Below are 16,250 nucleotides of genomic sequence, written 5' to 3' on the forward strand. Positions count from 1 at the left end.
CTAATGTCCAATCTAAACGTCCCCTGGCACAACTTGAGGCCATTTCCTCTCGTCCTATCGCTGTCACTTGGGAGAAGAGACCAACCCCCACCTCGCTACAACCTCCTTTCAGGTAGTTGTAGAGCGCGATGAGGTCTCCCCTCAGCCTCCTCTTCTCCAGGCTGAATAACCCCAGTTCCCTCAGCTGCTCCCCATCAGGCTTGTGCTCCAGGCCCTTCACCAGCTTCGTTGCCCTCCTCTGGACACGCTCCAGCACCTCCATGTCCTTCTTGGAGTGAGGGGCCCAGAACTGAACACAGTAGTTGAGGTGCATCGAGAGATCAGCATCAGCGGCATGGAGATTTCTCTCCTGATGTGATCTGCTCAACCCTTTCCCTCTGTTCATTGCCACATCCCCCTAAATATCAGCTTCTGCTGGTGCATTGCGGCAGGACGGATACCAGCAAGCACACAGCGCAATAACCTAAAATCAGGGAGTTTGTCCTCAAAACCGCCGTGCTCACCTCTAGCTCCGCACAGGCTAATCCCCGAGGGTTGGAGGTTGGAAGAACATCAGGCAGCCGTTTGCACGGCGCAAAGAGCCTGCGCTGGAGGGAGAGGGCTCCTCCGGCGTGGTGGGCAAACCCCGGCGTCTTACACAAATGAGGGGATTTCCGCGTGAGAAAGTCCTCGGAGCCAGATAACGCAGCCAAGAAGGAGGTGGCGAACGGCTGCGCCGGGACCCGTCCCGGTGCATTTTGGCACAGTCGGGTGTCGGGCCGGAGGATTCCCCAAACCGGCGGAGACATCTGTGTTTCTTATTGACTGCCCCCAGGAGTGGGCTGAACAAAAATTGGGAGTTTAATGAAATTTTAAATATAATTTTTACGGCTCTTTTAATTTCTCATAAAGCAGCAGTTAAAAGACTTTAGAGATTATGGAACTGCTTATTTTATGATCTAAGTATTGTAAAAACAATCTGCCTCAGACACTGCTGGAACCAGTTACGTAGATGGGAAACACTTTTGTAGGAGCGAGAGCAGCCCCCTTTCTTTTTTCTTTTTCAGTTGTAATCTCAAAAACTGGGTTGTTACATTTGATTCCCACTACCTCTGAGGTACAGGACATATGGGAAAAAATATATATACCAGCACCAGGAGGTCCAAAAAAGAGCAGAGCAGGGAACTGGGTTACAAGGCACGTAGCAATTACAAAAAGCATTGCACGTTCTGTTAAATCTTGGGTTACAGACGAATTCTGGAGGACAGCAAACCCGTTTTAAAAAGCAAATGCCTGTTCTGAAAAAAGCATCACCTCCTCTATTTACAGGTTCACAGAAATATTTGTGTTAGGTTTTTTTTTCCTCTCCAGAGTTGTTTTTTTTTCTCTTTTCAAGTTGGCTCGTTGGGCTGGAGCCAGAACTCACTCCTAAATTGAGACATAATTAGACATGTCCTACTGTGTCTTTCTGGGCAATTCATTTCACCTCTATGCCTTATTTCACTTCAGGTTTAAATAAAGAGGTGAGAGAATCTCTCTTGACTGCATAAAAAAAGAGCTACGTGAAGCCAATAAAACCAAGAGTTACAACTAATATCTGGCCAACAACAGACGTTTTAAAAATGACTCTTGCTCTTCCCTGGACGTCAGCCGTGCCATCCACGCACACGCATGGCTGTAAAGCTGCACCAAAAGACTTTCAAATCTCCAACACACATCTTGGAAAACAGCTTTTTGCTGGGGAAAAAAGAGGACATCCACCTTGATGAGCAGAACCGGTGCCTGACATCTCCTCGAGGGCTTTGTCCAGCCCGAGGCTCCAGCACCGCGGTCTCACTGGGGGGATAAGGCCACAGGGAAACAGCTCGCATTTTTCCCAAGTTTCTCGCACTACAGCCAGCCTAACAGGACTTTTACAACCTTTCAGCTCCACTCTTTCTTGCCTCTTCGCACCAAAAATGCTGCTGACGTATACAGGACTATTCATACGACCAAGACATGCAAGATTTGGCTCTTAATGTTTATTTAATTTACTGCTTCTCCCCAGTCCTCCAAAAGCTTTCTTTTTGAAGGTCATAAAATTAATAAACTGTATATTCAGTGCTTTGAACATGCAAAACAAGCACGTTTCTATGGAGGGGGGAATTTATGGTGCAGGCAAGGGGTCCCACCATGACCTCGTGCTTCTCCTGAGCGCCATCCGGGCTTGCATGTGCCTGGTGCCAAACCTTAGTCTGATGCAACGGTTCATGCAGCCGTTCCCTTTTTATGCTGATGGGATAGCAACTTATTTGTAAATCAGGAAATATTTTATGAACCCACAAGTCTGGAGAATTAATTTACTGGTGTCTTGTTTTAAGTCTAAGCCATCATCTTTTTCACCTCTACACTTGTTACCTATTGTGTATATAAACACATTTTCTTGTAATGTGCATTGTATCTACTCTGATATAGAGCGAATTATCTGCACCACCTTCAAACCATGCTTAATATCTGACTAAGTCCTTTCATTAATTTGCCTCACCACTCTCTTAACCAGCTTATTCCTTTGGTATTCACAAGAGACTTAAACAAAAGCCTAATAAACTCCGGGATCGAAACTCCGAAGCCCCATTCCCACATCACAGAACTCACTGGAAGTGCTCCAAACAGCCATAAAATCCTATTTTAATATAAGTACAAGATAAAGCTTCTAAACTAGGTAAGGCTTGGGGGTCTGGGGAGAGGAAGAGGGTTGGAGGCAGAGATATAAAGTCAAATAAGTAACAGGTATAATAAGAACGCTGAGATTCGCACCTGCGCTTTCAGGTAAAAGATAAAAACCCCAAAAAACCCAAACAAAATCCTTGTAAATTGAAACATATTTTCTGAATATACCAGTTCACTCTCAGGATTGGCTTTTCTTAAAATTAAAATCTTGATGCACTGCTTCTCAAAAATAGAACTAAAATTATCCCCGGTGTCAGCAAAGCCACCAGACAAACCCGCAGGAACGAGGGAATGCATTTTTGCTGCCGAAAAGGAAGAAAAAGACTTTGTCTGGGTTTACCGTTCTGGGGGCTGGCAGTGATGGATAGGAAGGTTACAGCACCGGCATCCGTCTCCATTCCCCTGCCCGAGACGGCATCTCGGGCCGGGGCTGGGGGGGAGCGGGTCGCCTGCCCCGCTGCTCAGGTTGGCGTCACCTGCTCTTGAATGTCTGAGTGCTCCTGGTTTTGTCTCGCGAAACAACTGGAATTTAAGGAATCGTGCTTTTAAACCCAATATTAAATGTCATCCGTTTTACTTAGCATCGGGGGCTTTTAGGGAAGAGATGCTGCTTAGTGACCCATGCTACCGATGGGGTGGAAAACTGCAGGGTTACGAGTCTGTTTGCAGCCAAAAGAAAAAGAAGGAAACTATTATTAATGACAAATGCTTCCTATTATTCTCAGCAACATCGCCTGTCCCTCTGCGGACACCGACTGGGAACACAGCTGCTACCAGCGCAGCCCCGACACGCTGATGGGACACAAATTAGACAGCAAGAATTTAGGGCTGAAGGCGTTTCTGAAAGAAAAATAAGGCATCGCTTGCATTACGACATAGGATATAGCTGCAAATTTGGGATACGATTCATTAAACAGGGATCCTTCTCCCAGGCTACTCAGCTGAGTGCTGGAAATTAGCAAAAGGACATTAAAAAATGAAAATATACCCCCCACAAACACCAAAAATCTTACTGGGTGATCTTTCTCAGAAATCAATTTAATCTCACTATTGATGGGTGCAGCTGAACTAACACATGATCAGCAACATGTTTTATAAAGGGTAGAAGAATACCCTTTGACAGTGTTAAGCGGCAGATGATGACGGAACCAACACAACCGATTGCACCGAGTTATCAGTCAGGAAAAGCAAACGCCCCGCTATAGGCTCCCATACCATCCGCACTGAGGCCAGGGACTACCTTGCTGTGGGGTTTCATGGGAGCCACATCGGGCCAAAGAGCGTTTCAGCAGACTCTGCAGTAAATGGGTTTATCGTGTTCTAAACAATCTCTGCATCAACTGAGAAAGCCAAAAAGGGGGGTATTTGGAAAAAAAACTTCCCCAAAATACTTTATCAAAGATTTCCTGAACTCTTTATCGCCCCTGTCAAGCTCTGTGTTTTCCATAGTCACGGTCGCTAATCCATCCCAGTATTAATCCCAGTAACAGATCCATCCCCCTCATAAGGGAGAGAGGTTCCTGTGCAAAAGTGCGTTCACCCTGCTTTAGCTTAATTATAAAAATAGGAAGGAAAGAAGCGTTTTGTCAGTTTTGTGCTATATTTTTTTAACCCTTCCGTTGAGCAGGTTAACAAGCAACTTGAGGGAAACCTTAGGATTTCAGAGCTAATTCAGGCGTAAGCTAGATGAACCGAAACGAGCAGGGTTGAGAGCAAAGCCGTGGTGCTGGTACCGCGATGCTCCACGCACACCTCTGAACAGACGTGGTTACTTTGTCACAAGACATCTCTTTTCCATAACAGTGACTTTGCAAAAAGGGTTCGCTTTGAGAAAAAATTCCCTGCAGCCGATAGAGAAGACAAACAGCTGAGGTCAGGAGAAGACCAGAACTTCTTAAGAACATAAGCCAGTTATTGTTTTCAGAGTCATAAGTAAACTGATTTTTGTTAGCCCTCCTCATGTTTTACCCACTCTAATCCCTCCTATTTTTAAAATACTCCATCTCAAAAAGCAGGGACGGTCTGGAAAGCATCAAGGCGACATTAAAGAGAAAAAGAAGGAGTAAAGCTTTGATCTCTTAGAATTTGCGGGGCTTCTTCTGTCCTGAAGATATTGCCAAGTGTCATCCTGGACAGCCCCAGCGAGCTCTGCAGGCGTTCACCAGTCCCAAATACTTGGCATCGCTAACAGCCCTGGCTCGGGTCCCGACACACAAACGGACAAAGCGAGACACGGAAAACGAGATGATATTGCATCTTACGTTCGCACTCCTCCACGTCCAGGTTGAACTGCTGCAAGGCGCCCAGCGTCAGCTGCCGCACTTCGGCTTCCAGCAGCAGCTGCATCAGCGAGGTGGAGAGGTGCTTGCACGCCGACATGCAAGCCGTCTGCGCCACCTTCCCCTGCAAGAGAAAAGGCAGGCTGAGTAAGGCCATCGAGCACAAAACGAGAGAGGACCTTCTTTAGACCAGGACTCGCCACTCCAGCCTCTTTAGCGTCTCCCATCTGCTATGGGACCTTCACAAAGTGCTCAATCTCGCAACCGCCGTCTTTCGAGGGAATCACCTTTTAGGACTCCCCATTGCTACGAGCAGGGTTAGACCTTGTCAGGTGCGGAGTGCCTGGGAGCAGCTCAAATCCAGGAAAACCTTGGGGTGTTTAGAACTCCAAGCATCTCTCATTATCACGTCCTAACGTGGCCAAGACAACATACCATATTTTATTCGACATCCTACATAAGATTGCCTGAGGTAACCTCGTTGATAGGTCAAAATAGTGCGGATGGCAACTCCAAACTCCAGCCTACAACTAAACCAGCGTCTGCGTATGTTCCAAGACAGCAATTTCAAAACCCCCTTCCAACAGCAGAGGCTCATAGTTCAAGGTTTAGCCTTGGCTACCGGGGAGCAGAGAGCCGGGGCCACACCATTGTGACAATGATGTCTCTGGCACGTTGATGCTCTTGAGCCCACTTCCACCATCATGCGGCACCTTCCAGATGCCGCCCACTTCCACCATCATGCGGCACCTTCCAGATGCCAATGGGGACCGAGGAGAAGGAAATATCAAGGCAAGGAGGTAACTGAAGAAGTCAGCTGTGCTTACACGGATGGGATTGTTCCCCAGGGCTGGGTGGTGCGGAATGACCTCAGGCACTCGGACGCATCCTGCACCTGCTTGTACCATGGGGAACGTGGCTATCAACACTTGCCTCCTCCCGAGCCATCCCTAATTCATGGCGATTAAACAGGGGGTCTATGGGGAGGAGGCCGGGGCTGAGGCTGCCGTGCAGAGAGAAACTACTTAAATCCCTTGAAATGCTCATATCTATAACGAAAGCATGACCAGTTATGAGTTTCAGCTATTAAGGAAATTGAGAACATTGTCAGTAAATATTTATTTTTAACACGTTTTCTCTGAGCCACCGCGGTTATGTTTCACTTTTGAGGAACAATTGAGATCTCAAGCTATAAATCGTGTGAACATTTTGTAGCAAGAGGAGTTACCCTCGATAAGCCTTCCATTTTCTGAACGAGAAACAATTGCAAGGCAGGAGAAGAGTAATCACACCAGACAATTTAATTAGCGTGCTTAAAGTTTTGAACTGTTGAATTTGAAACACCTGATTTTCAAATTACGGGTGAAGCCCCTGCATCGACAGAATTGAGCTGTCAGGTAGGAAGCCTAGGATGCCTCTGACAACTTATGATGTTCAGAGAAGAGTGGTATTAAGGAAGGGGATGATGGTGGGGGTAGGGACGGGCTGTGGAACAGGAGAAAGGGAGATGGGTGCTCAGAAAGCTCCATCTCCTGCGAAAGGCCATAAGCAGGTCACTAGCCTGAGTACCCATGCCCTGACCTGGCTAGAGCATCAGCTACCAGGAGAGCCACTGTCAGAAGAGAAGGAAGCTGATGAGCACCGCTGTGAAGAACTGAGATCCTCCATAAAGACCTACAGATTCTTGATCCTCTTGAGACGCCACGAGAAGACCTTTCCAAGAACACCACAGATGCTCTGCCTCGTAGGAGCCCGGTCCTCCCGAGGACCAGGCTCAGGAGCAAGCAGGGAGCACACTGCATTTGGCCAAGCGCTTCAGAAAACCCAAGTTGACTGATCAGAAGCATAAATGGAAAACTAAAGCACCCGTAAGGCCATTAAACAAACTCAGACCACCTCACGCCCGCAGTGCTTATAAAGCTAAGGTTTCTTTTATTCTTACCGAATTTATTTTGCATCCCAGCAGCAAGTCTCACAGGTTACAGGTGCCACGCTCTCAGTGAACTGAGAGCACCATTTAGGGGCACTGGACACGTGGGAGCATTTTTTTTCAACCTATCCAAATTTCTCCCTCATTTTCAAACGCTCAAAAAATTTCCCCCGTTCCTCAAGTATTGCTGTATGCCAGATTTGTGGCAGGTGAGATTTGGGTAGGTAAGATTTGGCAGGTAAGATTTGCACATGTATTAAACCCATAAAAATGGGGAAATCCTTTGGCACAAGAGCAGAGTCTCGCACAAACCCACCGGCCGACACCGCGCAGAACGATCCTGCTGTCCGCCTGTGTCACCCCACGATAATATTTCTGGATAATGGTGCTGCCATGAAAACAGCTTCAGGAGAAGATTATGTTTTCAGATGCACACAAAAGACTTTAACACGCTTTCTTGCAAACAAGGAGTGGCTTAGGACATCTCGCAGATTTTTACAAGCGCTTTAAAAATTGTATTTAAACTGGGATTAAAGTGAGGGTTTACGCGGTGTTTCAAGCGAAGTATCACAAGTTTCATTACCGCGGCACGGAGAGATGAGCAAATGTTTGATGCATGTGCTGGGAAGTGTTCTTACCAGCTTTGCAAAGTTGTTTTGGATCTTCAGGCCATATTCATCTTCAGCAGGAGGGAAAAAATACATTTTTTATTTAAAAAAAAAAAAGAGCAGACCCATGCATTACGGGGCAGGGTACTTCATCTCTGCTGTTCGCTGCCGTTCCCAGGCTCCAGGAGCGTTCATTACTCACCTCCAAACAAACACCTTCACTAAAATTAAGATGAAGCATGGCAACCATAAAGTTTAGCAGAGCTCCGGGTTTTTTTTTTTTTTTTTGCTTTTCATCATTTACTTGTGCCCCTCTGACACATTTGGTTATTTAAAACACCGCTCGTGCCATTTCCTCATCCCCGACCGCGGTGGGAAGCGCGCTGCTACCCAACTGTGATTTTTCTTCATTACCTCCCACAGACACTTGAGTTTTTGCTATGACCGAGTAGTTTTGATGTGTTACTGAGCAGAAGACCCAGACGGAAGCAGAGGATGAGAAAGCAAAGCTCTGCAGCCATGCCCTGGGACCCCCAGCCGTGCTGGGCAGGTGGGCTCCTTACCCTTCTTGGAAGAGCATGAGAAAATCCCAACGAGTAGCTCATGCTCGCGCATCAGCAGGGGTTGCATAGAGGGTTGCAAGCTTTAGAGAAGCCTTGGAGACGCTCAGCCCCAGGTGAAGTCAAAAGGAAAACCCCCTGGAAGGTTTTCTGTCCCGTTGACAAAAATTTCAGAGGAACAACCTTCTTGCACGGCAAGGAAGGGTCAGATCAGCACGCGTGGAGGTACCTAAAGGGTTACCTACGCCTGCAACAACCACAGCAAACACGCCTGCCCCGGCACACACATTCCTCCAGCCAGCCAGACGTGCCCAAATAAAGAGTGAATGACAAGCGACACCAGAAGGGCGTGAAGAAGAGCAAATAATTGAGATGAAATGTCAAGTTAATAAGCCGAACGCGAGGAAGACGGGATGGAAAAAGTAATTTAATCATCAGGGTTTGACAGCACAACAACTCAGCTGAGTCTTCGCCGCGAAAGCGGTGCGTACGTGGTGCTTTAGGACATTCTTTGCAAGCGTTTTCTGCTGTGGCTCATGGCAGAGATGGTAAAGGGGCTCCAATCAACAAGCCCAGGAGCAGCTTCTGGCTCAGCCTTTCCTCCTCCTTCCTTTTCCACATGGGATTTGGCTTGGCCCAAAACTTTTTTCAGGTGCAAATGTGCACTGCGTCTTTGAAAACCCTGAAGCTGAATCTTCTCAGGCCAGCTAAGAACCTGACCTTTTGTTTCCATGATTCTTAAAGTTAAAACACCTAAAAAACATTCTGCTTTCAAAAAGACTCGGTCTTTAATCTTAGATTTAATGTACAAATTCCTGACAGTTTAGATCCAAAATTACTGGATAAAAGACAAAAGTATAGACAGGTTTTTTTTTCTGCTTTTTAAGCATTAATCTATTTTCCTTATATTTACTATTAGAGGGCTTGGAGATGCCACGGGGGTTTAAATCATTGTGCTAAATGTCTCGCCAGAGAAAAGAAGGTACCACCAGGGATGACCAGCACCTCACTCCCTGGGCACCAAGATCTAAAAGCCTTCCAGAATTTATGTTTTTCAGTCTTACAAAACCTTTTTACTGAACCTAACCCTTTTCCGCCCCACACCTACACTCAGCGCAACAGATGCCCGCTTACAGCAGCTCCTTATAAGATCAGCAATGGCTTACGAACATCAATTCTAGACTATTTCCCCCGAAATACACTGCAATATCTGCCTGATAAGCAGCTGTTGTTGACAGGAGAAAAACCGGCGCCAGGACACTGATATATCACTACTAACAAGCCGCTGCTGCAAGTGAAGGAGGCTGTTTGTATTCACACTTGGGATGGTTTGGGCTGCACGCTGGCAGATATCAAGTACATCCTCATACCACAACGTGCCCATCTTGGTTCTTTGCCACTTAATTACCGTTAAGGTTCACTTCATGGTGTTGTTTTTTTTTCTCCCTGGTTCATTTTTCAGCTTTCCCGCAGTGCTGGGAGGAAGAGCCCCCGCTCGCCCCGGGGCGCCCGCCCGGCACACCGACAGGCAGAGCCCAGCCCGTGATGGACGTGTTTTCCACCAGCCTCCCCCCCCTCCCAAAATCATTAACTGCACCACCCACGGCAGCGGTGTTGGGACATGTGCCTTGGCACGGAGATTGAGCTGGATGTCTCCGAGATGTCATCCCTAGACATCGCTGCTCCTAGAAAACCCTGCAGTTCAGAGGAGCCGCCGCGCTTAGCTGGGACGGCTCAGACCTCGTGCTAATTACCCTGAGGATTTTTGCAAGCGTGTGGTGGAACCGGTGGCACTCCCAAAGGCTCTCCCCGTGCCAGCGCCCCGAGAAATCCCAGGGTTACGTCCTGATCCCGCTCCCCGGCACGGCTCCAAACCAGCTCGGTCCCTGCCTGTGTTTCAGAAACGCTGTACCTGCCTGAACGCTGCGGTCCCTCCAGCTCAGGAACAATTTATCTAAAATGCAAGATGAGATTTGGAGAGGACGGCAAAGGAGGAGGAATGCAACCATGACCTCAGCTGTCTGCAAAGAAGGGGGAAAACAAGCGCCTTAAAGTCACCGATAGCTCATTTACCAACTTGACAGACAACTGAAGAGCTTAAAATCTCATGAAGCGATTCCAGGAACACCTCTCTAGTATCACTTGTTTATTCAAGACCTTTGCAAACCTCATTAAAAATGAACTGGATTTGCATCAGGGAAAACAGGAGTAACGGGTGAAAGTTGGCAGAGTTCAATGGCCAAGAGGCCCAAGCGCCTGCTCGGCCACCCCCACGAAGCTCCAGCTTCGTCCAACGTTCAGTGAAATAAAGCAATTCTGAGTGTATTATCAGAGCAAAAGCCATGGGTTTTTGTTTTGGGGCTCGACTCAGTTTGTAACCATATTTCTGGCAATAATCCCTCTGTCCGTGGCCTTTGATGCAACCTCTTTGCAGTTGGGGTCTGCGGTTGGGGTTTCCACGACACCTCTCAAAGTGATGCTGCTCTCCCTGTCCCACCAAGGATTCCTGTAGGCACACGGATAGGACATCTAGAGAGGTTCCTTGTGGCCATGCCAACCAGTGAAAGGGCAGAGCCAAACCTCTGAAGCTCTCCCAAAGACACAACCAAGGGGCACCTACTGGAGCATATCTCCATGGGCTACTCCTCATGGACCCCACCAAGTCAATCACACTTCAGGAGATCAGCTGTGGAATTATCTCTTTTCATCTGTATTTCATCCTTGGGCAACAGATTGCAGCCTCCGGGTTCCCAGGAGGACGGGCAGCCACCGCGGGGAAGGTCAGCACGGAGGCTGCGGAGCCGGCACTGCTCACGGTAGCGCATTTGTTTGAAAATAGCAAATATGTTAACAATTAGGGAAAGGAAACGCTGAAAGGCTGCCTTGTTAATTAAGGAACTTGCTATCAAAGGACTCATTAAAAGCTACTGAAACGGAATGGTTGTTAAAATAAATACCCATTAATCTTAACGTGCAATCAGGAATATGCTGCCACTACACATCTCGCGGTGGGGGAGAGGGGGCTCCTGGCACACACCTACCACTGCCAGAGCCATGGTGGTGGCACCAGCTGGCAACGGCCACCGACCAGAGGGTCCCAGAAGAGACTCGAGACAGGTTGTCCAAGGGGCACCATCCCACCACCCTGCAGGAGAACCTCGGGCTTTGTCGAGGAGGAACCTGCTGGTGCCTCCTGCTTTTCACTTGGCCAAAATTGGGTGCAATGTGGTCACTGAAATGCAAACAAAAGTCCTATCGTAGCCCTGAGAACGCTTCCACCAACTCACCAAAGAATTAATGCAGCATTTCCATGAAAAAACAAAGCCTGACAGGTTTCAAATGGTCTCAGAGTTTCCTTTTTTTTTTTAAATTTTTTTTTTTTGCTACCAACAGAATTTCTTTTTTTTTTTAAATTTTTTTATTTGCTACCAACAGAATTTCTTTTTAATCTGCAACAAGCATTGGGACTGATTAAGTATATTTAGACATGCAAATCCATGGACTGCATAAAACAGAAAAGTGGGCCAAAAAACTGGAATTCCTCAATATTAAATGTCCACTTTTCTGTAAACACCACAAGTTGTCCCAATAATTTCAACACTGAATTTGCTGACTTTTCCAATTCATAATGCAATATTGGTGGAACATTTTGCAGAAGATGGAAACGTGATGCTATAACAATGAGCAATTTTTCAGTGGCATAAAACCAAGAATAATCCCAGCGGATACTTTCTGTGCAGGCACGGATGAAGACTTCAGACCCTGCAGACCCCCAGGCATGATCTCCTCCTGCCCCAGATGCCTCTGGACTGTCCTGGCTGCTGGCAGCATAGGAGCCCCAAATCTCACTAAACCATGGGCAAAATCAGCAAATCAGCTGTGCTAACTCCTAAGAGGAAAATTTCCTGGCTTGCCCGTGCCATCCTGATTTGCCAAGTTCTTAACACCACCCTGATGCATTTTTAATAGCTTTTTTTAAAAAAAAAACATTTGTTCTGCAGTCACTGAAGATGGCAAAAAAACCCCAAACCATTACCCAGATACATTAGCACTTCCCAAACAGTGAAAACAAATGTACAATGAGTTTTAAGAGGTTTACTTAAAAAACAAACAAACCTCTTATTAATTGCCCAGAAATCCATTTTCAATTTTGACAAAGTGGGTTTTATGAGGGTTTTTGGTTGGGTTTTTTGTTGGATTTGGGGTAGGGTTTTTTGTTTGGTGTTTTTTTTTTTTTGCTTGTTTGGTTGTTTTTTTTATTATTTGAAAAAAAGCTGTGGATCTGCACCCAACATCTTGTAAATAAAAGTAAGTGTATCCAGGATGAAAATGTCCAGGAGCCCCAAGCAAAACAGATGGTCAAGAAGAGGCACCCCTCTCTGCGTTGGCCAAGCCTGCAGGCTGGCGCAGCGATGCCCACCCTGAGCAGGGTGGTCTCCAAAGATGCCCCCTCTGAAGGTAGGAGCTCAGCTTGGCCACACCAGCCTCTACGGGTGCGTCTCTGATGGTGCGGAGAGGCAACGGCACAGGGAGCACGGTCCAAAACCAAAGTTTGTACCTACAGACCCACAGGATGGGAACACGTAGACCCAGCGGAGAGACAAGGGGCAGGAGAGCTTCCTAAATTGATGTCCCTTTTTTAGTGGCCTGGGAGCACTGAGGGGTTTGATGGAAAGGTAGAGAAAACATCTGCCCCAGTGTTTGAGAGAGAGAAGATGCTGATCTGGAGAACTGCAGGATACCACAGCTAAACCAAGGCCAGATTAAGGTGCGAGAAGGGAAGCCACCATACGGAGTTAAAACACAAATCACTGGGAACAACACAGATTAGCAAAAAGAAAAGTTAATTTTTCTAAGAAGTTTTATATTGAATATAAAAGGAGAATCAATGCAGCATCTTTGTCCAGGAGACAATTACTCGTTAAGTGCTATACGGTCAGACAACACCACGCATCCCAGAAAATCAAATCCATCCCTAAGAGTATTAGCTTCAGATTAGGTATCAAGAGAGCAACCCTTGATTAATTCATTCTATTTACTTGGCTTTGCAGAACCCTTATTAAGAAGAAGAAATCACTTTTTCTTCCCAAAATTGTTTGCATTATGGGAAGAGGACAAGAGCAGACCGGCTCCCGGTTTCCAGCAGGGAACATGCTGTCAGCTGAGCCCTGTCACTTTGCATTAGATGTGACCCACGTGGGCCGCGAGAGGTGACCAACGTGTGAACATTAATGGTCGCTTATTGATTTCAGCCACTGTCAAGCTCCGTATTTGATCTCTGGCTCCGTGAAGTCATCCCAGGAGCTACACACTGAAGCCAGTGTGTTGACTTATGGACTTGGAAAAAGGTGACTGGCACCAAGCTACAAGCTGACATTCACAACCAGTTCACGTGGTTTTGAAATTTGCCAAGGAAAAGAAGAAACAACCTTCCAGCCAACAAGAGAAGGTTGGCGATGAACAACGCCTGTGGGCCAGGGCTCCTGAGCACAAAGCAATGCCTGTTGAGGAAAGGGATGCTCCCCAGTCTTGGACCCATGGGATGCTCCTCAGCCTTGGACCCCCATCAGGTCTTCATATTTCTTGGCACTTACAAAGTTAAAGGTATCCTGATGCCCAAACTTATGAAAGGAGAAGCAATAACTGCACACATGTTTGAGGAAGGCATTTTGGATTCAATGCACAGCTAGGAGCCACTGGAACGGCCAATGGCATCACCTTCATGTCAACAGCCTCCCTCCCAACAGCCCCAAAATCCATCCTGCTACTGGCAGTGAACGGAACAGGCATCTGTGCCCTGGTTTACCAGGAATAAGAAGGGCCTCTTTCTCCCCAGGATCTGCCATGCCAGAAGTGACCTGATGAACAACAGGTTCTGGTTTAGGAAGAGGACCAATGCTCCGTGCAGGACAAGCTGCAGGCGTTGCTCCCCTTCCCTCTACGCCTGATTACTTGGGCTGGGAGCAGGCAGGTTGTGGTCACCTATGGAAGAAGCTTCGTTGCCATTAGCAAATCACCTGATTTAAACAGATTATCACCACCAAGGTACTGCCGTAGCCTTTTCTGAGTGAAACTGGGATTTTGGTCTTCCCACGACTTCAACCATCCCTATCATGCAATAGCTTGGTTCAAGAGACAGCCTTCCACCACTGAAATATCTCAGGTTCACCATAGTAAACTTATAAAGAGCAACACCTTAAAGCAGTGCCAACTAATAGAATTTCGCGTGAAATTTGTCTCGTGCAAAGACCCACTCACCTGGAAAGCTGACGGCATCTGAAGAGCGAAAAGAGCAGTTGCTCCAACCAACCTGGAAGGCCACCATCCTCTGACTGAAGTGGGATTGCTTTCAAACTCATGCGAAAGCTGAGCCCGAGCTCATGTTTAAGTGGCTGTCTTCCAGAGGTATTTAAAAAAATCGACGGGGTGTCATTTTCAGAAGTAAACATTTACCACTTATATTCTATTTTGAGCATTAAAGGGAAAACAGGCTGTCACAGATACAGCAGCAAGACAAACACATGGCAAGGCTGAACTTCCAACAGAAGCTTAGAGGCAACCAGACAAATAAAAAAAGAAAAGGGGAAAAAAAAGCAAATACAGCAATTATCCTCACCACACAAAAAATAAACCAGCCAGTTACGCCGACCACTGCAGCCCAATACAAAACCCCTCACATTCCAATAAAAGAGGAAAAACCCTAACGGTTTGGCTGTGTCGAAGATGCCCAAGGTCAACAGCTGGAGGCTATTTTGGCTGAAGCTGGTGGGAGACTCAAGGCTCTCATACAGAGCAGCACAGCCGAAGTCACATCGGGGGTGACGGTCACAACCAGCTCCCACAGACAGATCTGAAAGCGCTTGGCTTTTTTTGTTATAATGTTATTTTATTCCATTTGGGTCTTTTTGGTCTTTAATCAAATGACACTTAATTTGTGGAGTAACCAGCTCCATGGCAAGGTTTTTCCTTCACAGGCATCAAGGGGTCTTGGCACTATGAACTGCATCTGCTTGCTTACAAGCAGGAGCAAACACACCCAACAGCAAAAGCACAACTCAAGGACTTTGTAACCACATATAATCACGGGATCCAGGATATAAGAGGATCCAGGATAAGAGCACGCACAGGAACACAAGATTTTTCCCTCACTTTGAGTGCGCTGTCAGAGTCAACAAGCGACATCGACTTTATTTTTTTTTTCTTAAATAGGAAAATAAATAAATAGAAGGAAGGGCAGGGGGTGGAGAAGGGAAGCACCTCGGGACACAGCTGTTACAACCGAGCACGGGACAGTGTCTTTGAAGCCTTAGGGAGGCACACAAACACACAACCGGGCAGAGGTCTTTTGTAGAAGCTCAGTAGTTTGCAGCGAAGCTGGGAAGCTGCTGGGTTTGGGGTTGTTTTTTTTTTTTTGCATATGCACATATGCAAAAAACCCCAAGGAAATAGAGGATTCCAAGATCTGCGTCTTTCTCCTTACACACCATCCAAATGCATGGCAGGATATTTTTAATTAACCGCTTTTTAAAAGTCAATAGCATGGAAGCAGTTTTGCGCAGAGCCTGGCGCACCCGCAATGAGCAGCGCCTGCGTTGGAGCCTCCAGCTGCTGTCTGGTCTCCTGAGATGCTTCAGAGATCTGTGCAAGGACCTTCACACTGGACAGGGGTGGGAAAGCACTCCTGCCAGTCCAGACTAGGCATACGACAGCGTTATGCTTTGAGAAACACTAGGAATTATATGTTTTATCCTCGTTAGCCGCTTGATTTAACTGCAGACACTCTCATTAATCACGTAACCATCTGATCCCAACTCTCCCACCAGGCTGGAGGTTCAGCCCGTGGCATCAAAGTCCCGTTCCAAATCTGCAGCCTTCCGCTTTCCTTACATGACCTCTTTTTTAAACAATAAAAGATTAAAAAGTCCCATCTACCTGCTCTCCAAACACTCCACGCTGTTACGAGCTGCACGGCAAACGCCTGCGCCGCCTTCTTGTGCTGAGAAACGGCATCACGAGACGGGGAGGTGCAGGGGCCAGCGGGGAAGCAGCTACCAAAATCCACGCAAAACCCAAAATACATGGACACAGCACTTCATGACAGCTCAAACCGCTTCTCCTTCCCCCAGAAGGTATCTCCACAGCATGGCTCAACATCCCTGGCCCAGCAGCAGGAGGGAACCCTAAA

The 16,250-nt window shown here is 47.0% G+C and overlaps 1 protein-coding gene across 3 annotated transcripts in view; it reads right to left on the reverse strand.

Annotated features, from left to right (window-relative positions):
- EXOC6B (exocyst complex component 6B) overlaps positions 1–16,250 on the reverse strand; it is a 307,149-nt gene that overhangs the window by 80,970 nt on the left and 209,929 nt on the right. For all 3 annotated transcript variants that reach the window (XM_075148335.1, XM_075148336.1, XM_075148333.1), the window contains one exon: positions 4,950–5,091. In XM_075148335.1, the coding sequence (XP_075004436.1) occupies positions 4,950–5,091 (142 nt within the window). The remainder of the gene's footprint in view (positions 1–4,949; positions 5,092–16,250) is intronic.

Source organism: Calonectris borealis, chromosome 4 (genome assembly GCF_964195595.1).
Source record: "Calonectris borealis chromosome 4, bCalBor7.hap1.2, whole genome shotgun sequence".
In the NCBI taxonomy this organism is placed as follows: Eukaryota; Metazoa; Chordata; class Aves; order Procellariiformes; family Procellariidae; genus Calonectris; species Calonectris borealis.